This window comes from Vanessa cardui, chromosome 5, assembly GCF_905220365.1.
Source record: "Vanessa cardui chromosome 5, ilVanCard2.1, whole genome shotgun sequence".
NCBI lineage: Eukaryota > Metazoa > Arthropoda > Insecta > Lepidoptera > Nymphalidae > Vanessa > Vanessa cardui.
The window spans coordinates 11,156,943-11,181,592 of NC_061127.1; the positions used below are offsets into that span (position 1 = coordinate 11,156,943).

A 24,650-nucleotide genomic window follows, 5' to 3' on the forward strand; every position below is an offset into this window, starting at 1 on the left:
GTAACGACGGTACCACAAACACCCAGACCCAAGACAACATAGAAAACTAATGGTAATCTACATCGACTCGGCCGGGAATCGAACCCGGGACCTCAGAGTGGCGTACCCATGAAAACCGGTGTACACACCACTCGACCACGGAGGTCGTCAGCTATGATTTGTTTCATTTGGTTTCGATTATTGAAAGGGAAAAAAAGGAAACAAAAGTGTAGCTGCTATATTTTATTTGTAAAAAAATATTCTACTCACTACATAGCCAATATATCAGTTAAAATTTAATAATTTAAGTATCCATCCCTGCGTAAGTCACATTATTTATCATCTATACAACAATAACTCATGTTTCACAATGAGTATTCCAGCGACGTCCCGAGAGCGTCGCTCGCGGATAATTTATGCTGAAACTTACGTTGAAATGAGTGCACGTTATTTGACACGATCAACAAATTTAAAGACAATCAACAAATTCGTGGTCCTTTAAGTTTACTGGAAAGTAGATATTTTACAAATACAGTAGTAAAACTGATACAATTCGAAAAGAAGACGTGTACCGTACAGAACAATTTTACTTTAGAGCGAAGTGTCATAGAAGATCTTATCACCCTACTCTTTTACATGGAATCGTTGAAAACTCGACCCGAACTCACAAACACTGGACTATTGAAAATAATTAATAAAAAAGTAAAATATATTCTGTGTGTCCAGTAGTTGTGAGCTCAGCGTCGAGCACGTTAATAATTTTAATTGACAATATTCACTTTACATTATGCGGAATAACTTGAGTTGAGTGCATACAATTGCTCATCTCTACGTATCACAATGTTATTGCTTTTCGGAAACACACACACTTAACACATATCACATATCGATTTGAATACTTTCATCGATAATACAGTCTCCGCTGCGGAGCGAAAGATTACAATGTTACGTATAAAATAATACAGAAGACATTTTTAGAGATTGACCGTCAGTCTTATTATCGTAATATTTTTACAATGTGGAATTATTTAAAAAAAAATATAAAAGCCAATATTTCAGCATAAATTACATAATAACAAAATAAATTGAACCCCGACCGTGTACGGCACAGACGAGAGTCGAAACAAAATCACAAACACATGCTTGTTAGACGTAAGCACACAACACAACCGGTTTGTTAGTAACTCGATATACATTGTTCACATATCTTAATACCGTAATCCGTAAATTATATCTAAGTCATAAATAACCGAATAGTTTCAATATAACGCAACTGCATCTCATTTTCGAAGACATCAAATTTACGATTGAATACAATCTTGAACAATATTACTAATCGTGTGTATATAAATAGTATATATATTGCTATGAGGTGATTTTGTAAGAGATTCAACCAATCGTTAAACCAAAGTTTCATGTATTCTAGATAAAACTTAATATGTAATACAACTAAGAAAATGTACAGAGTAATAATGAACAAAAATAATACTGTATCACTACTGCGAGCAGCAATGTTAGTGGGGAAAGCAAACCGTACGAATACGACGCGATACGATGCGATACGACGCGACACGACGCGACACGACGCGATACGACGCGACCTGACCAAACCACTTGTCGATTATAAATATTCACTGAATGCATTGAAATTATTCAAACAAAATGAACATATCCTAACCGAAACGATAATAATATCAAACGTTACATATTTAAAATTAGTTTCGAACATTTCTAATACTCGTTTCACAACGCCTTTAAACGATAGCCACTTTCATATCGTTAGGAGAGAGCGGGAATATAGAGAGCGTAATTTAGAGATTACTTGAATATGGTAAATTATCCGCTATAAGGTCAATAATTTTATTGTCAAGGTAAATTGCATCATATTGGGAAGAAGAGAAAGCGACGCCGTTTACAAATATTACAGCATCATTATCTACAAAGTGATCCCAATTACAAAGGATAAATAATCTCAATTTTTTAAAGCTTTTCGAATACAATAATAATCACGCGTCCGTGATGACATATATAAATATTAGCTGCAACAGAAGTTACGTAGTTCGACCGTTCGCATAAAAACGTATAAAAGGTAAGCAAGCTCTAGCTAAAGATATCACAATGTCTCATAGACTGTTTTTATTTTACTGGCCCGTGGGGATTCATACAATAAATAAATTAATGCTAAATTAAGTAGACGTTAAGTAAGGGACGGTGATCGAATGAGTTAAGGTTGAGGTCGGCGACGACTGAGCCCCGCGTTCATTACAAGTAATGTATAGTCCGACACAACTTAGATGTCGCGTAGGCAAAATTCGTAAAACCGATCACATCCGAATTGAGTACGCTCTCCCAAATTATCAATATTTATTTCTCATGCGAATATGATCTTTGCACAAACGTAATAATAACTTGTAATATCATTTGACCTAATATATTCGTCAATTTGACGCGTCGATTTACATGCACTTGTTTTCTCTGACGCGTGAATCTATAGCGACGAATAGCGTCGAATGGCGCGATAGGGAGCTATTTCTATTGGTTGTGTAAATCGGTAGTAATCGGTTTTAATTTCATTCCATTGCATTTTCCGATGCTACATCTAATTTGTGTCCTACTATAAATGCTTCCGCAAACAACACAATTATTTACAAAACACTGACCACAATGAGGTGATTCCGTTAAAAAAATAAGATAATGCCACGACGATTTGGTAATGCGTATTACTTTGAATGCTTACCCAGAACGCGTAACATTCGACGTAGTGGAATATTCAATATTGGTTCCTTAATTCCTCAACAACTAAAACTAAACTCTATAATTAATACAAAAAAAAGTTTATTAAGTATAACGGCATCATGCAGATTAAAAATGTGCAATGCTACCTATGTATATATGTAATATGTATATATATAATATATAGTTAAATATGTGTCATGGGAAGATTACTACATAATATTATTGCTCGTTTATCGACCTATGTAACCTAAGCTTTTGAAAATATCTACGTCAATTTCGCTTACGCTATTGTATGGTGAGACTCGATTATTATTGCTCTGAAACAGACCGTATCGTACCTTAGAATTATAAACGAAAAATACTCGTCTAAATCGAAAAATAAAATACTTACATTTAAATACTGACCGAAATGGGAAATAAATAACTATATATTTTACGAATCATCATTAAAACTAAGTAAATAATAAAAATTTACAATATCCTTATACTGACCTAATCCTAAATGAATACTTGCTTCCTGCAATAGGTAACCGTAAATATAATTTCATCAATATCAAGAGAGCATTTAAGGCAAGGTTTCCGACTCGTCGGCGATCGATTGCAAACGATTGCGAGTCATATGGAGTACTTACTCGAGTTAGGAAAACGAATTAGACAAAACGAATACGATAAAATATTCACATATTAGATTCTCGTTCCACAACATCCATTATTAATTGTTTAGATATCACAATGTAGGGGAAAATATTCGATCATCTGATAAACATTGGTACCATCAAACCTATCCTATAGGCACTATGAATTACTTCTGACCGCGGCATATTGCTTTGACGAATGCTCTGCGCATGTTAAATCTACAAGTTTTGTAAATCAGATCTGTGAGGAAATACCATTAGTGTAATCAAGAGGAACCTAAATTTAAACGAGTGCTTCAATCGATTGTACTCTATTATGATATATAACTATTAATTATACTGTTTTAATACTTATAGAGACAAATATATTTGAAATATACATTAATGTAGAAAAATATTTATAAATTGTAATATTTATCTATAGTATTAACTATTTCTATTTTGTTTGAGTGAAAATATTTTATAGTTCAAATTTAAGTTCCATGAACGTTTGCGTTTTTTTCGTTAAGTTACGAAAAATACAATTGAAATTTAACAATAGAGAGGCTTTCGCCTTGAGATAACTATTCGAAATTCTTGAATATACTTATTATATTAAAGGATCTTTTATTATTTGTGACTGTTTAACGATTATTTAAAATGAGTAAACATTAATCTCAAATCTTCTGACAGTCATAGCTTTGGCGCATTTCGAAATTGTCTATGGTTTGTAACTGGCCGTTTTCATAAACGCGGTTTAAAATTAGAACATGTTGAGCTCAGGCAGTGCCCATAGTACTTATAATGGTCGCATACGAGGCTAGGGGAGAGCGCAGACAGGTCCGCAGTACTGGCAAAGTTACGAAGTACTCGTAGTAGTGAGCGTATCACAGGGCAGTCAGTGCGTCTCCTCCGCGGCCACGTGGCTCGCAACCAGATTCAGAGGCGCTTCGTCGTACTCGGAAATACTTCGTCCCACCTGAAATTGGGTGCGAACAATTAAGTGGAGATATTTCCCCGAAGATCGTGCAGCTGAGCTAACTCGGGAGGGGAAGTTCCCGTACCTGCGAGCGGTGCGTGTGCGTCTGCGTGTGCGAGCGCGGCGAGTGCGCGTGCAGCGCGGCCAGCAGGTGCGGCTGCAGCTGGCGCCGCAGCGCCGCCAGCACGGCCTCCTCCGCGCCCTCCGCGCCGCGCGCGCCGCCCTCCGCCACCGCCTCCGTGCCGCCGCCCGCGCCGCCGCCCTCGCTCCCGCCGCTGCCGCTGCGGCGCGACTCTGCGAACGACGACCGTTAGCTAGCAGGGAGTCCGGCGAGCGAGCGGATCCCTCGAGTCGAGAGACGATATACGTACTGTTCCTGGGGTGCTTGGCGTCGTGGCGCGGCCGGCGGCGGCGCGTGTGGATGGTGTCGCGGCGCATGGCGGTGGGGCGCGGCACGCCGTGCAGCTTGTAGTAGAGGCCGCACGCGTTGCACACCATCTCGCCGCGCGCGTCGCGCCTCCAGATGGTGGTGGTGTGCGTGCCGCAGTTGCTGCACGACAGCTCGACGCGCGGCGCGCCCCGCCCCGCCGCCCCCGCGCCCGCCGCGCCCGCCGTGCCCGTCGCGCCTCCGCCCACCGCACTCTCGTTTGCCTCCTGCTGAAGTAGGACATACGGAGGTGATTAAGCTTAAAAAAACGAAAATGTTACTATTTCTTATTTACAAATTTGTTACTTCTTCACCCGATGGTATGGGATATTCCGAGCAAAAACTCACATTATCGTGCGTGATGGGCCAGACGTTGGAGGCCTCGTGCAGGGGCTGCGCGCGCGCCGGGCAGCTCTGCTTCCTGCGCGCCGTGCCACCCGCGCCGCCCGCCGCGCCGCGACCAGAATTCGACCACTCACCGTTCTGGAATAATGTGACGAGCGATGATAGGTCATTATTAAAAATTTTCGCGAATATATGGCATTTACAAATAGGACGTTTCGTGTTAAATTGTTCTTAATATTAATAGATATTAATTCCAACCAATCCAAAAAAAACCTTAATATTAATTTAAAAAATGTAATGTATAGTGTCTTAAGCTTTATATGGAACACAATAAAAACCGAAGAAATAATTCCATATACGCATCAACGTGTTTCCGGAAATACAATATATATTGTTTTCCGGAAATGTACAGGACGGGTAGATAGCGTCGTTCAATGAAGTCACGTTTCGACAACAATGAATAATAAGCAAGGTAAATTCTGACGTATCAACATTATGAAGAGGATAATGCACTTTTGACGAGAGTCGTATACACAATTATCAGTACTTAAGACCTTAAGGAAAATAATGGTAACTACAATAACATAAACAAATCATAACTTCCTCGGTTGCTTTAATTATTGCATTTGTTTAATCGATTCCATAAATACTTTCATTGATGCATCGAGGTCTGAAGCTTTCAGAATTTAAATTTACTAGACTAGTAGTCTAAACAGTTGTATATATCTATATATTATTATTTATTTATTTATTGTATAATAGGTGCTGGTTCTGTCTACTCTATGTCTATGGATTTTCGAAACTCTGGACATTTACACATCGAAAGCTACGAAACCTGTTAAAAGAAATAGTTTTCCCAGTTTTTGCAATACTTTGGTCGTAGCGTGATTGCACTTATACTTAGTTTTGTTTCGTTGTTTCATAGACCATATATTATTACCGTACCCGGCATAGACTCCATTACAACACAGCCTCTAATCAGAGACAAAGAACCATAGACAATTTTACTAGTTTGTGTTAACATGTTAGTAAGGAATACTTACTGGTATATACTTTATTTTAAGGTTCTATTAAATCGATATATGCAAATTGGCAGCAAAACCACAACTATGAGAAAAAACTCACTACAATCAGAATAAGTATAGTACGACACAACTTAGATGTCGCATCGGCAAAATTCGTAAAACCGATCACATCCGAATTGAGTACGCTATCCCAAATTATCAATATATATTTCTCATGTGAATATGATCTTTGCACAAACGTAATAACTTGTAATATCATATGACCTAATATATTCGTTAATTTGACACGTCGATTTACATGCACTTGCTTTCTCTGACGCGTGAATCTATAGCGACGAATAGCGTCGAATGGCGCGATAGGGAGCTATTTCTATTGGTTGTATAAATCGGCAGTAATTGGTTTTATTTTCATTCCATTGCATTTTTCTATGCTACATCTAATTTGTGTCGTACTATATGTAACTATGTAACGGAATCTTTGAGCGCGATTTATAGCTATTTCCAGAAGTTTAATTAATTCGAAACTTTGCATACGTATTAAGTGCCAATGACAATACAATTAGCGTGTTTTTTTAACTATTATTGTTTAATTATATCTATAGATTACTGATTTTTGATCATAATATAGCAGAAATATGAAACAATTGCAAAGATCACAGATATAGTCGTTAATAAAGACTTCGTGGAAATAAATATTGAATATGAAAATGAGGCTGAGGCTATCTAGTCGTATTTTCATCACAATGAATGACATACGGGCGTAATGCCGACTATTCAATACACTAACAATTACTACTATACTTGGGTATCTTTAATGCTTACCGGTGAAACGGCCCCGTTGGGCAGCATCGGCGCGGGGAGGGGCGACGTCGTGCCGCGCAGCGGTGACACCGTCATACCCAAGTGTTTGCTGTTTATAAGCCGCCTCAGCAGCTGCGTCGCTTCTCCGCCACGACCTTTAACACACGCGGCAAAGTCAGTGGCGGTGCTGGTGCCTGGTGTTGACAAAACTTTTAGATACTATTGTTACATTATTCAGTTTTCAGATACACGAGCATACAACAAAAAGTGACGTTTATTAAACACTACCACCGGTTCAGAAAAGAAAATAATCTGACTGAAACTTTTTTTTATTGACAATTTGTGATCGTACACATGGTATTGAATATCGCAAAGGAATAGCTTGAATGCGATCGCTTCTTTCCAAGGTGAGCTATTAGCCATGAACTCACTAATTGTATAACCTTTCACAAACAAGCATTCCTTTACTTTTTTTTTTATTTGGCAAGTAATGCTTTTTGAACGCTTTCCATAACTCTTTATAGTATAATTTTATGTTTGTTCCTTCAATGTTTGAATATGAAATTTTCTCACAAAATATTTCTGAACAAAGAAAACATAACTTATATCAAGAAGTAACATCTCTTGATTTCTTTACCACAGATAAAACAACATATTAACATTTTTTTGCAGTAACAAAAAAAAAATGAATTACATTATTATCTATTTTGTCTCATCATATTCTTTACCCAAGCACAGTATGTTGATAACAATTACTTTCAATATGTAAGAGTTTTTATATAAAAGCACTGTTAATGAAGTTCATAAGTGTTTCTGCGGTGTTATTTATCGATAAACTTGTATCGAATATTAATTTATCAAATACATTTAGTGATGTGTTTGACTAGCTCACCGTTTTGTCTATGAAGGGCCTGCCATAGAGAATCCTTGTCACCTTCGTTTTCGTGCGGCGGCTTCGGAGAGGACTGGGCTGATGGCACCGACTGGGTTTCTTCGGGGTCGTCCTTGAAAACGAGAATTAATATTTTTATATACATATTTCAATTACATTGTATTTAACGTTCTTACAAAGTTCAAACACTAAATACTAAATTTAATGGAATCGTGTAAATGTGAAAGTATCATAGTCTGTCTCTTTAACGATCACATCAAATTTGAAAATATATATTAATATTATACATGCGATAAGTACGGGTCAATGTATTTACAACGCATTCTGTAACGTATCCAGTAGAACTTAATAAGAAAAAACTATGACTAGTAGTAGTACTTAAGACAGGATGCATTTGTATCTAACCTTCTTATCCTATATTTCATTGTAAATAGTATCGGCACTGGATCAACGACTTTGTGTGCTCTATGGGTTGCTACTGAAAATTTTATAGAGAAACCTAATAACTTTTATTGGATACTTCCTTTCATAGACAAGCCTTCCCGTTGTGTATATTTTTAATTTGTTTTTCTATAATATTTATCCCAATCAAGGAAATAAATTAATATAAAACAAACCTTAGAAATATGTGTTCCATACGTTTTCCTAACAGCACAACTGTGTCATGCACTAACACTTCTTGACTAATATGTCTTTATTTATATTAAAATACTAGTAGTCGCCCGCGACTTCGCTTGCGCTTTTGGGGTTAGTTGTCATGTGTTAGGCAAGAAAGTAACCTATGCCCTTTTGGAGTTCAAGTTTGCTTAAGACCAAATTTCATCAAATTAAGTTCGTTTGATTTAGTCGTGAATGGGCGACAGACACAGTTACTTTCACACTTATAATATTAGTATAGATTATTCCGTTTAACTACTAAAATAATATTTAATATTAGTAACGACTCCGTCGACGTTCAAAATGCCATTTCCCAAAAGTCCATAATATTATCCCAGTAATATTGAGTCAAACCGATGTCAATTTTTAATTACTTGGTTTTCGCCCTTATATATTATATATACTCGTATAACATCTATATATAATTTGCATATAACATTGTTCCAGATATTAATGTTCATTTTGTTTGTAAATATAGATTAAAATTTTAATCTCTTTTTTACCGGACTTTTTATACTATAATTTAGTCTGAAAAATGAATGACGCCGAAATAAAATGATAAAAACGCTTCAGTAAACTTCAATAATAAAAGCATACAAAACCGTAGTATCTATTTATTCAATCGGATGGCACAAAAAATGCATTTACTTTGAACGAGGATGACAAAACAAAATTCCTAAAGAATTTAAATAAATGTATATTTTGAACATTTTTATTCAGCGGGTATTTTCTTTAAACTTGTTCTGTTTTTTTTTTTATATTACAAAAAATTATGGATTTCGGCAGATACATAAAAATAACTAGCTGTGGCCCACGGCTTCGTTTCGCAGTCTGGTTAATAAAAAGTTTCTTTTTCCCCTAGACTTTAACATTTAATTTCAACAATTTTACGAATCGACGTATGACCGTAGTAATTGTTAGTGTATTGAATAGTCGGCATTACGCCCGTATGTCATTCATTGTGATGAAAATACGAGTTGATAGCCTCAGCCTCATTTTCATATTCAATATTTATTTCCACGAACTCTTTATTAACGACTATATCTATGATCTATGCAATTGATTCATATTTCTGCTATATTATGATCAACAAACAATTTTCTATAGATATAATTAAACAATACCAGTTTAAAAAAACACGCTAATTGCATTGTCACTGGCACTTAATACATATGCAAAGTTTCGAATTAATTAGACTTCTGGAAATAGCTATAAATCGCGCTCAAAGATTCCGTTGCATAGTTACATACATACATACATACAGCCCAAGCTTATAAAAGCGTATTAAAATTCAGACGAATTGACAACCTCCTCATTTTTGAAGTTCGTTAAAAATGTCAAAGTGTCTGTTTGTAATTTGAAAATAAATGCTTTTAATTAAACACATGTATGTATATACGATACATATACCAAATTAATATTATTTTTAATTTTCGTCTATCTGTTAATTCCCGCTAATCTCCAAAACGGCGGGACCGATTTTGAGGGGAAATTCACTAGCAGAATACTATTGTAATAAGGAGTAACTTAGACTACAACAATATTTTTTTCATTACAGTTATTAAATACGGGATATTTACCAAGTTTATTATGTTTAGTTGATTTACCTTTTTGTTAATAAAAATCACGTGCACAGCTCGCCCATTAATATTTCTTTATTTAAAACTACCACTTAAATACTTATATGTTATTTGTGGCATCTAATCAGCCAATATTTAAAACGCATTTTCTCAAGTCCATATTGGCTGCCACAGTTTAAATGATTTATTACATATTATCATGACAATTGAATATCTAAATTGTCGTTCATTTGTCACGAATCCATCATTGGTAGGAATAGGCTATAGTTATGTACAGTCGAGGTAAAATAAGGTTCGTCACGTTAAGATCTATTTTCTTGTGCTCAGCATGAGTGATAATCTGCTTTACCGATCGAGAATGACATACTGCCTCAGAATCATTTGATGTTTAGATTCAAAAGGAGTACCTTTTGAAGAGTTTAAGATTTGATAAAGGAATGAATTCGAAAACTGACGAAGGTTTTCTTACTCTGACTATACATAAAGCTTTTCGTACACGACAAAGGTACTTACTGTTATAATTATTTATGACGTCGTAATAAATAATATACATAATATACTATTATGTGTGACGCCATTAACTGACGTGAAGGTTTTACCAATATATATTTTTTTTTATTTCTGGAGTTAACGATTAAGGTTTTATACATGATTCAGACATTGTAGCCTGGCCTAATTGTTATATCGTAATACTATTGAATATTCATGTCTACAGAGCTGAACTAATTTTGACGATATATTTTCTAGAAATAACTTCCTCATCATCATTATTCATTACATAGTATAGCACAAAGTTTAAAAATACGCAACGGATTTTGATGAGGTTTTTTTTAATAGATAGAGTGATTCGAGAGTTTTGTATCTAATAAATGTACAATATAGTAAAGAAACAAGAACAATTCTGTAGTGAATTTAGTATCAGCATTGCAGCCGTGGGAAGACGGTGCGGGTCGCTACTAATATATAAATGAAACGTCTCATTTTTGGAAATTATGAATGAATTGTACGAAAAAGACTACGGAAGATTACATGAGAGTTATCTTTACTTCTTATATTGTATAATCGTCCAGAATATTACATAACGGAAGCTTCTAGTGAATAACTTCCATTACGAATGAACGTTGAAGATTTTCAATAGTTAACTGAACAGCAAAATATTTATTCTAATGATAATATGCTTAGCACTTCGTCCGACATGATACACAATATTTGTGATGTTGTTTGTTCATTACGTTAACATTGTAGTTATAAGTATACATCAATATATGTCGGTCGTGTTTTTACACAAAACATTTCAAATTCACGTCACTGGCAAATTATTTATGAGCCGGAAGAATTATTTATAAAAAACATATAAATACACAAGGTGTATACAAGGCTTGTTTGGCATTACAAGACATAATAATTTTAATTGCTTTTACGTATTTATGTTACTTTTGAAAGACGTTAAAGTATTCTGCTCACCTGCGACACCTCCGATATGTCCATCTGTAATCTGTCTGGATCTGAACCACTACTGCTCTGACTGCACTCCTCGTATACCGAGTTCTCTTGTGACTGTTTCGTTTTGTTGCATGTTCGTCCGAATATGTGTTGTTTGTACTCATCTGCGAAGCTAGATGTTTTATTGCTCGTTAACGTTCTTTGAAGGTACGACCCCGTGACGTCACGTTCTGCGTGCTCGCTCGGTTCCACTGATTCGCTCTTGATTGAACCGTATAATGAGAGGTCCATTTCTTTATGGTCATGGTCATCGTTGCTACCTGGACTGGTAGCGCTTTGTGGAGGGTTGTACGTGCTATACTGCTCGTCGGGGTACTCCTGCGCATAGGTAACTTCGCTGGCACTGGGCGCATGCGTCCTGTCAATGACGCTCGTATAGTTAGGCGGGAAATTCTGAGATTCTTCGTTTTCTCGCTGCGCGACCGTAACAGCCTTGCTTATAATATCGATGACGGCATTGCAATGCATAACCTCTCTCGCTCTATCGGAAGGCGGTAAACTCGGTCCGCTGTTGAACATTATGTGAGGACTTTCCTCAGTCTTGATAGCGTATTTAGTCGGATCGTAGTTTTTTATTTGAAGCAGTGTCACCGCCGCCTGCCGGCTCTCCAAGTTCTTCATCTCCTCCGTGGAGTCAGGGGATCCGATTTCGGAATATTTGTGTTTACTAACATCATCATACTCACTATCGTTCAGTGGCCTGATTATTTCTTCTAATTTGTCCGCCGTTATGTGCAGGATATCCTATAAATAAAATAGAAATGTTAAAACAAAGGCTGCTCGATATTTACAGAGATAATAGAAACAAACATTAACCAATGAGGAGCTCGATCATTTCATGACACTTGGTGATATCGCTTGCCGAGAGTCTGATAAGATAAGACATATTTATCGGAAGGTGTTCGAGCAGTGTCCTTTCTAGTTTCGAGGAAGATGTACTTTCTACGTGGAGTGAGTAGTACTAAAGTGCATTTCGGGTCATATCCGAGCGGCGCCAGCTCTGTGCTAATCCCATGCTTATACAAGTTATGGTGTCTCTGTTCTAGGTGTTTGTGTTATTGTGTGCCCTACTTTCCGCGAGTCAAGCTGAGGACGATGTGAAAAAAGGCCCCTGTGATATATTTTTTCAAGATGTCAACAATCTCACATTAAATTGTTCGAGGCGAGATATCGATAGAATTCCCTCTTGGCCGGAGGAAATACATAAAGTCGCGGACAGAGGTAACGCAGTTACGTAAAAATGTTAATATGTATGTTGTTATAATAGTTCATTATGTAGGTTGACAAGCGCGTTGATTCTACAACATGATACTACAATGTATACTATCTATTTCTTATCAATTGATTTTCAAAATAAATATATCATAATGTAAGGAATTACTTAAACATTTTTGTCTATATCGAATATACAATATTTTCTGCAATAATAATAATAATCGATACTAAAACCACACCTACTGGAACATAATTATAATGAAAATTATTTCAGTGTAATTAAGTCATATCTCTGAAATCCTATTAGTGAATGATGTATAACGATTTTACGTTGCGATGGTATTATTGCGCTTCTTTTTTGCAGATGGGCACGTGTTAATAACATTTTTCAACAACAGCATAACAAACATCACAGAAATGGACAGTGTACCGGGGAACAAAATAGCAATCAGTTTCAAATCGAATCGTATCAGGGAAATTGAGGACGACGCTTTCAAAAACATACATCGCTTGGTATACTTGGATCTGAGCAATAACCGTCTATCTGGTAACTTTGTTTTTGTGATGGATTGCTGATAAGTTGATAAGATTCAACGAATAGAAATTATTAATATGTAACCTCTTTGCAACAACTAAAACTCCTTAGTCACTAATTCATGTTAAAGATATAACTTTACATGAGTGTTTGTAATGAAGTATGAATTGTATTGAGTTAGTGTTTGTGATGTATAATTGATAGGATATCGTCGATATAAGTACTCATATTTTCAAGTTGCTTTATTTCCTTTAAATAACTTACCGGACTTTATAGACTAACTATAGTACTTGTTCTTTTAAATGTAGATCGACAAATGATATTATTTAAATATATATATATATATATATATATATATTCAATCGGTAGGAGGGCAAAAATTATAAAATTGTAAATTATAGTACAGATAAAATATGTAGTGTGTATATGGAACTGATATGTATCGAACTTCTCGGTTAATGACTTTATGCGCCAAAATTGAACTGGTAATAAAAACAATAAAAATTGCATTCAAGAGTACATTTTTACTGTTTTTAATTGTAAGGCCATTTGTTATATTTTAAGCTGCAAGGGTTTTATGTAATTGGTCAGCTGAAGGATTATACGAATTTAATTCGTTTTGCGCTTGTATTTTAGGTGATGTGCTGAGAAGCGAAATTTTTCAAGGACCTTACAATGGAGGAGTTTACAGTCAAATTGCTCTTGAAACATTGAACTTGGGTTATAATGAAATACATTCCTTAGACAAATATTTATTCCAGTACACGCCGAACTTAACACGACTTTATTTGAATAATAATCCTATTGAAATACTTGACCATGTTACGTTACTCGCGATCTCGAGCGCTACGAAATTAGAGGTAACGATTCCTTCAACTATCAATAAGAATAATAAGGAAACGCAAGCTTAAACCATTTCATTCGCAATGTGTACAAAACAACAATATGTTGCAGGTTCTCGACTTGGCAAAAACGGACATAGACAACATTCCCCTAGACGCCTTTAGGGGTCTGGTCAATTTGAAACAAATAGATCTCTCTGGGAATCAATTTGTAACCGTGCCAGAGAGCTTGAGCCTCGTCGGGAGCACTCTACAGTACCTGACATTTAACAACAACCCAATAGTAGAGCTCAATGACGACAGCTTTATAGGTAAGATAAACAAACTATTACCTTTAACATCGGAGAATTTTTTAATACAGGACAATGAACGCAAGTAATTTAAACATTATAGTCCATTTTATTATTTACGTGATCGAAATACTTTGTTATTCTCCGATTTTTTTTATTTTTATGGAATAGGTTGGCGTTCGAGCATATGGGCCACCTGATGGTAAGAGGTCACCATCACCCATAGACAATTACGCTGTTGGAAATATTAACTATTCCTTAAATCGTCTATGAGCCACTAACCTTGGGAACTAAGATGCTATGTCCCTTGTGCCTGTAGTTCGGTGGCTCACTCACCCTTCAAACCGGAACACAACAATACTGCGTACTGTTGTTTAGCGGTAGAATATCTATTATTAACTAATTTATTTAAATATTCGCTTAAAATCGAAGTGCGATTATCAAAGAATAACAGAATCAAAAGCAATCTTGCCGATACATATCCGCGTTAAGAGTTTTCGTTATATTCTGATTAAACTTAATTAACAAACGTATTCTATTTACGTTTTATAATATCGATGCCGGTGAAAGTACTAAAAAGCATAGTTCTCGAGTATGCGATAACAGAGCGACGTGACTGGAGAATATGTTCAAGAAGTTTGATACACATTACATAAGTAGCTATATTATAAATTTCATGTGAATGACGAAAGCTTTCTATTTTCTCAGCGAAAGTCGATTTTAACAATTACGTTATTGATGATATCAAAATGTTTAATTTCATCGATTCCCTGAGGCACAGTCGAATGTTTTATATACCCTACAAATATATTTTAATTTGTAGAAAAGTCTAACGAGTTTCTGTATGATGTGCTGCTGACCGATTCACAAGTGCGTTTTTCTATTCCCTAATTCTTTCGATGGGAGCGGCAAATCAGACGTGTGTTTCCGATAACGTATTAATACGACCAAGGATAATAAGTCTTGACTCCAAGGAGCGGAGAATCTAAATACGTGCTGCTACTGAGAGATTTTCGATAAAATATAACTTTTTAATTTAGCCGGGTTTTTTATATGACGCCATATAAGATAGTCGCAAAACTAATGATATATCAGCTTTACATTTAATATAATGTAATTATTTAAAATATCATTTTTGAATAAGTACGTTGTAAGCACCTAACTGACCCTCAAAATTTTATTTGCAATTTTATGTCACTCGTTTAAATATAGTTACCATATTTTTAACATACGGCTTTATATTTGATCTTAAGTGATTCTGTCATTTGCATGTAAATTGAAATGAAATTCCATTAGCGACAAGTAACGACAATGAAAGTATATGCTCATTTGTTCCATAAATATACTGTACTATATAAACAAATTTATTATTATTTAGTATTACACCGGGCGCTTGATTGCGCATTGAGCAGCTGATCCAGGAAAAAATATTTGAGGCCAATTTCTTTTAGTCTTACACAAACGAACAACAAAAATATTTTAATTATTTTTTTTACAATTGAATTAGAATTGAGCACAAAAGTACGGGGCAAGCTTTACTGACCATAGACAAACGGAAGCCAGATAGAACGCGTGAATCTTAACCGATGATTGCGAGTTCAAACTAATCAAGCGTGTTATTTACGTTTATAATTTAATCTCGCGCGTGGTGAAGTCCATTGTGGTGAAACATGCATGTGTCGTATGCAATCTGCTACATGTAAATTCTCCAAGAGGCATTGGGGTAACGTTATAGAATAAACTCAAACTTTTCATCAAAAGGAGAAAACGCTTTGTCTCAGCAACAGCAACAAACTCTCACCCTTTCTGGAGAAGATTCGAAACATATTCCACCACGCTATACCAAAGCGGAATACACATGTGGCAGAATATTTATGAAATTAGACACATGCAAGTTTCACTGGGCCATCTTTGCTCAGCGGTGGAACATATATTTTGTGGTGTTGCTAGACAAAAGTCTAAAGAAATAAATGAGAAAAATAAAATTTAAATTAATTATATATGTGTCGATACAAGAATTGCCTTTGCAGATTTCACCGCCATACATAGCATGCACAAGTTTGACATACATTATTTAAGTAAAAAAACATAACGAACGCAATGGGTATCGTGATTGTCACCCTTGTTTGCACAAAAATAATGTCACAATATATTCTGACATGACAGAGTGTAGATGCACTCTCTTCAAAGTGATATTTATGACATAGTTTTAGAACTGTATATGTCACATTAATTTTTTTTTTTATGTTCATAATAAAGAAAAGAATCACGCCGAAGCAGTGACCGCGCGACACAACTCAAAACCGCGTTTGCTATTTTTTGGTCAAATGTACTTGACACATACATATATACATATATTTATGATAAATATTATAATAAATAGTAGTTATATATAATATCAGCCGTTACAGACTGTCCTTGGAAAGTTCCTTGGGTCAAATGACAACCGGTTACTGTAAAAAGTCATATTTCATAACAGCACTAATAAATAACATTAATGCAATGAACTCAGACTATCTAAGTACGAGTAAATAATGTGGTAAATATTGCACGTTCCGAACTCGAATCGGTGCGGTAGTACTCGTTTATCAGTGTTAAATAACAATCATTTTGTTTAAACTATTTCTTATTATAAAAACTACACGATCATAATACCATACGACGATAGAGATCCTCGTTCAAGGATACTAGATTTTTAGTAAAATTTTCTTTATTTTACAATTTAAGCATTCAGTTGTTTAGCAGCTTAGACTTTCTCTTTAAGCTAGAATAGATATCTTCATATATAGCAAATATAAAGCATTGTTCCATGGTAGAATAGTTGGTGAATTGATATTACAATTCTCAGACGGGAATGCATTTGTCCTACTTTGAAACACCAAACAATGTTTAAAATATAATTTATAGATATAACGACATACACTCTAGACTAGTGACACTCAAGACACTTTAGACGAAACACTATTGCTAATTCAAACTAGTTTTATTTGAATAGACATTAATATTGATAGCACAACGCTATCATACCGGGCAAAAAAATCTGTATACAATATATAATAAATAAATAAATAAATATGAGACAACATCACATACATGACTCTGATCCCAATGTAAGTAGCTAAAGCACTTGTGTTATGGAAAATGAGAAGTAGCGACGGTACCACAAACACCCAAGACAACATAGAAAACTAATGATAATCTACATCGACTCAGCCGGGAATCGAACCCGGGACCTCGGGGTGGCGTAGCCATGAAAAACCGGTGAACACACCACTCGACCACGGAGGTCGTCATAATATATGTATATATTATATTTAATAATTAATTTATACACGATCCAACGAACGTTAATTCGACTGGCAGAACCAAATGACTGATATCTTTCTAAAACCCACACATTAAAAACTGTCAAATTGATTTATTAATTATGATCTGTAAAATCGGCAGCAACGTGTAAATAGAATTCCAAAAAAACTAAACAAAGTTTTGTGGGCGTGACGTTTATTGTCAACAGATTTTTTTTATCATGCGTTTGATTACACAGAGTAGACAGATAACAGAGATTACGGTTACCGAAGTTTATCAAAACAAATAAACTATTGTAGACATTATTTCACTAAAATTCAATTACCTACGGAATTTGTTAATGATCAGAACAGATTTAATTTCGAGCCAAGATGATCGATTAGTAGTCTGGGGACGATTGCGCAAATTAACCGAAAATGTGCGTTTAAAATCCTGGCAAGTATTTAACTTTTCCGTGCTGGATTTGTGCTTATAGTTAATCTCGCACTTGGCGATGAAGAATAACATTATGAGGTAACCAACACGCATTGGAGCAGCGTCGTATTATAAGCGCTAAACAACCTCCCCTAAAAGTTTTATCCAGTGTGACATTTACGGGTAATTTTACTTTTAGGTTTGACAAGTCTTCTAGAACTGGAAGTTGGCGAGAACGACTACCTGGAGGAAGTGAAACGGAGCACATTCACGCCGCTGAAAAGCCTACGAGTGCTACACCTATGTCATAATAAAAATCTTAAATACATAAGCCATAATGCCTTCAGAGGAGTTAAAGACAAATGGACCTTAAAAGAGGTAAATACTATTTTAAAACAGTTTTCTTTTTCCTAAAAGTTTTAGTGGTGCTTCTCCTAATTTATCATGAAACTATCAATAATAACTCCAAAAATATAAAAAAAACAACCCTTTCTTTCGTAGTAGTTTCACACAATCGCTTGTAACTAAAATCTGTGCCATAAAAATGTACGTATATACAAACCTAACACAGAAATTGATTGGGTTATTAATTACATTAAAAAAAAACATATCTAGAAACATTGAACTTTATTGAGATCGTTACACGTGATCGAATAAAATTAGCTTCAAATTAAATAGTATTTAGGTCTCAAATATCAAACAAGAGTTTCTCCATACATTCATATGTTTGTATGATATTGATTGATGATAGTAATGAAAAATAAATTAAGTTTTTTAGTGACTTGATCATTAGTGTTATTACATTTAGATTAAAGAATAAGTAGCACTAATCATTGGCAGCGTTTTTGCACTGCATATTAACCGATACTTTTTCTTTTAAATCTTGAATCATAACAGTAACGACTGTACAAAAATATTTGTAGTAGTAATAGAGTATTTCAGTAAATCCTTTTTCGACTTCCGTCGATCTTGCAAATCTTTCTAAAATTAAAAATAATACCCATAAAACGTTTTGCTATGTGTTTACGTAAACGTTGCTGGCTTATTGCAGTCAATAGTTTTCGAGTTATACCAATGTCCGTCTCGGTCAGGACAACACTAAATATGCGTCGCCAATAACAATAGAAGTATTATGCATGTGTTTAATTTTTTATCCTGCCTGACTAAGCTGGTAATATATACTGAGCGACACGCGAGTTTAGTAGATTTTTAAATTAAGTTAATAAATCTCTTCCTTTATCAGTGAAACGATGCAATTCAATATGCACTCATCGTGTGTACGAACTACGAAACCCCAAATCCAATAACTCAAACTCAACGCATGAGTTCACGGCGCTCATATAGTGTTTGTACATCATTATAGTTTTCGACAAACGTTGAAAACGTAAAAAGAATATAAATTACTTTTCCCCGTTATTAAATAACACTAAGTTAAACTTTATAACATTCACACTAGATATATATTCAAATTATACAATCACTCAATAATTACTGATTTTAAGTTATATAACAAAATCTGTTTATTACAAGTCAATGATATTCTAAAACGGATATGTTATATCCATACTAAACAACAGAAAAAAGTGTGCCGCGCTGGGGACCGTTTATTTTAGTTTATTTTTACATTTCAATTACATTTCAATACAAGGGATAGTAGATGTTTAAATTACGCAAAACGTATTACGACGTAATTATGATGTATTATAACGTATTACTACGTAAAACAACTAAAGGCAAACATCCCAATTAGGACGTTTTCTAAACTTCACTTTTTGCGCGTTAATAACATATCTGTTTACTACAACATCATTGTTATAAGTATTATAAATTCTAAATATAATTTACCTAAACCTTTACATAATGTAAAACGACCTTAATCCGTAGAAAGATAAAACAGTCTTGTAGATTTTAAGACGAGACCTTTGCCCTATGCCCATTTATAAATAGATTGTTTTATTTACAGAGTTTATCTTCCCATCTTTGAAATCTATTGTTTATAAATAGAAAACCTATAAACACAAAAAGTTCGTTTGTATATTCGTTATAACATTAAAATTCTCGAAGGACGAATTTAATTAATATTATAATAAATTTTAATCAAACATTTAAACTTAAGAACTAGCGCTCAACGGGTAGTAAATAGACAAAATAGTCAAAATACATTTAAAAATGGAACTCGTTAATCGATGGACACCATAGACGATGTATTACGCACGTATGCGTAGGATTATAACAGAAGTAATTCAAACGTAAATTTGTCCTTGGAATTACCGACATAAATAAATCCTTTCACCAAAAACTCGATATAATTATGCAACGTTAACATAGTATATGTTACTTAATACTTCGCACAAATTAAACCTACATACCTATGTAGTTAATTATTTTATGAGACCCTTTTATAATCTCTTGGACCTTTGGAACTAGCTGATACCTAGTTTGTACATGGAAAAAAAGAATATTTGTTGTTATTTTATCGTACAATTATTATCAGGCATTAAAATAAAATTAGTTAGCATAATTATTGAGATATAATAATAATAATTTAATGTCACGATATAAAAATATTCAGTGTAATCTATTCGAACAAAAATATACACACTATACGAAATATCAGCAAACAAAATAATTTGCATTTCGAACGTCATACATAAAAATATGAAAAATAAATTGTTAATAATAAAACCAGCCTGACGGTCCAATGACAACATTAAGTACTTAATACAAGATATATATAAATATATTTGATTCTTACGATCTTCGTTACGTTTCTTAAACCACGCATCATCATTGTTTTTATTTTAATTAAGGTTATTTAACCTTAATTAAATATATATAGATATTATTTAAATGTATAGTTTAAATATAATGCACTTAAAAAAATTATAATGTCGTGTTAGTATCGAATGCTACTGGATGACAATTATTGTAGGTAGTTCTTTAATTACAGATTTGGTATATCATATTTATTTAGAATTTTTAAAGTAATTTCTAATATAAATTAATTTGTATAAATTCTAATAATGTCAAATTTGCAAAAAGATGCAATCATAATTTATTTTATTATTACTTATAATAAGACTAATTCAAAAAACTATTTATTACTAGATAACTAATAAAAGAACTATTCAACCTGAAAAAAATAAATGCTTTCTTATGAGGAATAGAATTCTTTATATAAGATATTATGTATATTTTTAAATTAAGATTATATATAAATAACAAAAAGTTTGCATTTTAGTTCGGCCCAGTTATATTTTCCGAGTGGACAAGAATATAAGTGGGTCAGCTGATCAATCATTTTATACATATTATACTTATGATAACAGTGTATTGCACAATCTATAGTAATGTTATTTTTCATGATTTCATTTTGTTAAGCAAGTGATATTAATTATCATATTGTATAAGTCTTAATAAAATATAAAAATATTGTTATCGTAATGTTATAAAAACAACATTGACATATAAATAATACATTATCAGTACTATAATCTAACTGATAACAAGACTTGTTTTAATATAAAATACCATTCTACTATGTCAACAGGTATACCTAGATGACAATAATCTAAGTGAGTTATCAACAGATTTGCTTCCATGGGATAAATTGGAGGTTCTCGGAATGACTGGCAACCATTGGCTATGTAATTGTGATTTGGCCAATATTGTCACAAAACAAGATGCAGGCAGTAAATTTAAACCTGGTGAAATACCCTAGTAAGAGCATTTACATTATTTTTTTAGCAGATAATATCTTGTGTTTTGTATTGAAAAATGTTTATATCTAACATATTTATTTCAGCTGTGCTGCTCCAATGAGACTGAGTGGAGCATATGTCACAAACATAACAGTATCTTTTTGTCCACAATTTGATACTACATTTGCAACAAAGAAAGGATTCTCTATTAAAGATTTGAAACCAAAACACATACTTTGGACTATACTTGGTGTAGCCACTGTAGTTGGGATTGGAATGATCTGTGGACTCTTAGTGAATTTAGCAAAAGCTTTCTATAGAAAGAATTTGAGAAGCCAACCAATTAGATACATAAATATTAATCATGATTTGGCTTAATAAATATTTGTTCAGTTTGTATTATAATTAAAGTTTTTCATGTTAACAAGTTATTATAGAAAGTAATATATTAGTGTAGATATTGTAATTTATGTATAAAAAATATGTCATATATTTTACTTATGGAAATAAATATTTTTTTAATAAACCTACCTCTTTTGTACCAGTCAGTGAATTGGCATACTGTACAAATTGTTCCAACAGAAGCTCAGATTTATGTGACAATTCTCTAAATGTATGAAACTCATCAAGCTTGTGTGCACAACTCCCACAAACCACCTGTGGCAGCATGTCCTCCGGTGATACCTAAAATATTATTAACAGCATCAAATACATTCACTTCACAATATCTCTGTCATTAAGAGATGATGTGGCCAGTGACCTTATAGTGGTGTAATCATAGATAATGATTCATCTCTAGGTAATCTGATAACAAATAAAAAACTATAAATTTCTTAGAGTCTGAATAAATCAACTGAGATTATTTAAGGATGAATAGAGTTCTCCCTCATACTAACTGCAGTGCTATATTTAGATAATATTAATTCTTAAAATAGCAGAGTTGTTTGATTAAAGATTTCGTTTTATGGGAAAGTTTAGAGAATGCATGTAAATAAATATCGGGTATATCTGTCGAGATGACCGGGCGATTGAGGTGCAGGAGGTTACGGTAGGGATGATCTAGTGCGCTCCTTTGTTATCAGCGCGCGGCTGATACAGCGTGCTTCCACCCGCCTCGCCTATCATTTCCACGAACGACATTAGTCATACGCTCGAGCACTCAACGCGTGGGCCGTAATATGATATCACAATGCGAAAATACCCAACACTCGCGAGAAAGTTAATGGCGCTTATCAGTATCCACAATCTCTTACGCTTAAGCTTAACTTTCACACGAGAAAAAGACAAGGTTTACATCGATAAAGCGAAATATGATCATAAATTAGTTACCATTATTGACAAATATGTCATTATCATCTCGGAAAGTCGTGATTTATCCTTATCACGGTCGAATATTGGAAGTTTAACATCACTGCAATTATCGCCACAGAATGATAAACAAAGGCGACACACTGAATGGAACTTCGGCGGCAAATTACACATATTTAGAAATCAAAACAGAGAAACGTGACCACAATGAAAGAAAACATCTAGAAATAAATGTTGTAACTAATATAAAAATTAAAAAGATTTGTTGAAAATATAACTCAGCATGCGATGATGTAGGATACATCACATCGCGATTGTCAACCAAACGAACGAGCAAGCTACACACACATAGAAATATACCATTGTTTACGGTACGCTGATTATTGCGCGTGTATGCGCTAGATTGTGGCGCTAGTAGCTCAACAGTTGACATACTGATAAAATGATAACGTTGTCAAGTGATTTCTGCTATCATTTTTATCGCAAATGCAAAGATTTAATTAAACAATGCGTTTTATTTTATAACAACATTAAAATTTATACTATTACGACTAAATTAATATTTATTTTAAGTTTAATATCATAACTTTGAATTGTTTAACTAACTTATTCAGAAGAAAGTACTGAAAATATGTACATAAATAATTAAGTTACTACCTATCGAACTAACTATCGAAGATTCAAAAGACAAATAATAAATTGCTTGCGAGTCAAAGTATATTATCATACATTATACTATTTTTTAGAAAAGTATAAACTATTATCTCAATCGTAAGTGTTAACGTTATTAGCTTATACCATCGTATTTGTCGATAGAATTTCGACAGATTCACGCCAATGCGATGATGTCAGGGTGGGTAATACGAAGAAAATTGTATTTTCCGAAAAATGGCAAGCTTTATTCAATAAACAATTTTTAACAAAAAAGCTTCAAGTCGTATATATAATACCTACCGGTATTTAATTAAATATATGACTTAAAATGTCATTAAAAAACTTTCAATAAGCAATTATCTTTTATTTACATTTTTCTTATCTCATACTTATTTACAAATTTAGGTATTTTTTTATGAAAAGTTTAAAATCACCAAATTTTAAATCTCAATTAAGTCACAAGTTATCGTGACTTAAATATGATCAAAAATTAAATAACCCTAAAGGAAAAACATTAACATATTTTTATCGAAACATAATTAACTTTATTACAGTTATTCCAATATAATACAGTCATTTGTAGTACACATAATAATTAGAAGTGTCCTTATGACATTTGTATCGATTATTATAATCGTTAACATTAACGTTTATCTATAGAGATTAACATTCATATCAGATATTTTAAATTATATATTTTAAAAGTTATTTACAGTTTTACTATTTACTTACTATTTTTTTTAATCAATATTATATAAACTTTAATATGTTAACTAGGATTATATGGAAATTAATTCTCCAAAAGAATTATTCGATTATATGAATGATAGTTACTATAATTCTCCTT

General features: G+C 33.8%; 2 protein-coding genes across 4 annotated transcripts; one reads left to right on the top strand and one right to left on the bottom strand.

Annotated features, from left to right (window-relative positions):
- Window positions 1-209: 209 nt before the first annotated feature.
- Window positions 210-23,661, bottom strand: LOC124544553. Of its 3 annotated transcripts, none has more exons than XM_047123146.1 (9): window positions 23,171-23,661; window positions 22,373-22,525; window positions 11,500-12,282; window positions 7,799-7,910; window positions 6,928-7,100; window positions 5,084-5,218; window positions 4,680-4,962; window positions 4,394-4,602; window positions 210-4,308 (listed from the first exon to the last, which is right to left on the bottom strand). In XM_047123146.1, exons 1-9 carry the CDS (start codon window positions 23,321-23,323, stop codon window positions 4,228-4,230), a joined length of 2,082 nt encoding a protein of 693 aa, XP_046979102.1. In that variant the 5' UTR covers window positions 23,324-23,661; the 3' UTR covers window positions 210-4,227. The 3 variants fall into 3 exon arrangements, with proteins under 3 accessions (XP_046979102.1, XP_046979101.1, XP_046979103.1); XM_047123145.1 differs by having other exon boundaries at window positions 4,680-4,965; XM_047123147.1 differs by having other exon boundaries at window positions 4,680-4,965; window positions 6,928-7,061; window positions 23,171-23,654.
- Window positions 12,250-22,352, top strand: LOC124544554 (TLR4 interactor with leucine rich repeats-like). Its single transcript, XM_047123148.1, has 8 exons — window positions 12,250-12,489; window positions 12,585-12,759; window positions 13,118-13,300; window positions 13,925-14,148; window positions 14,243-14,441; window positions 18,340-18,518; window positions 21,691-21,860; window positions 21,946-22,352. The coding sequence occupies exons 1-8, from the start codon at window positions 12,472-12,474 to the stop codon at window positions 22,217-22,219; spliced, it is 1,422 nt and encodes a 473-aa protein (XP_046979104.1). The 5' UTR covers window positions 12,250-12,471; the 3' UTR covers window positions 22,220-22,352.
- Window positions 23,662-24,650: the final 989 nt, after the last annotated feature.

Coding starts and splice junctions, on each gene's coding strand:
- LOC124544554 (XM_047123148.1), top strand. Junction 12,760..13,117: donor ACATAAAGTCGCGGACAGAG/GTAACGCAGTTA, acceptor TCTTTTTTGCAG/ATGGGCACGTGTTAATAACA. Junction 13,301..13,924: donor GAGCAATAACCGTCTATCTG/GTAACTTTGTTT, acceptor CTTGTATTTTAG/GTGATGTGCTGAGAAGCGAA.
- LOC124544553 (XM_047123145.1), bottom strand. CDS start 23,323: ATGTGTAATTTGCCGCCGAAGTTCCATTCAGTGTGTCGCCTTTGTTTA. Junction 5,219..6,927: donor CCAACGGGGCCGTTTCACCG/GTAAGCATTAAA, acceptor ACATTATTCCAG/AACGGTGAGTGGTCGAATTC. Junction 4,966..5,083: donor GGCCCATCACGCACGATAAT/GTGAGTTTTTGC, acceptor GTCCTACTTCAG/CAGGAGGCAAACGAGAGTGC.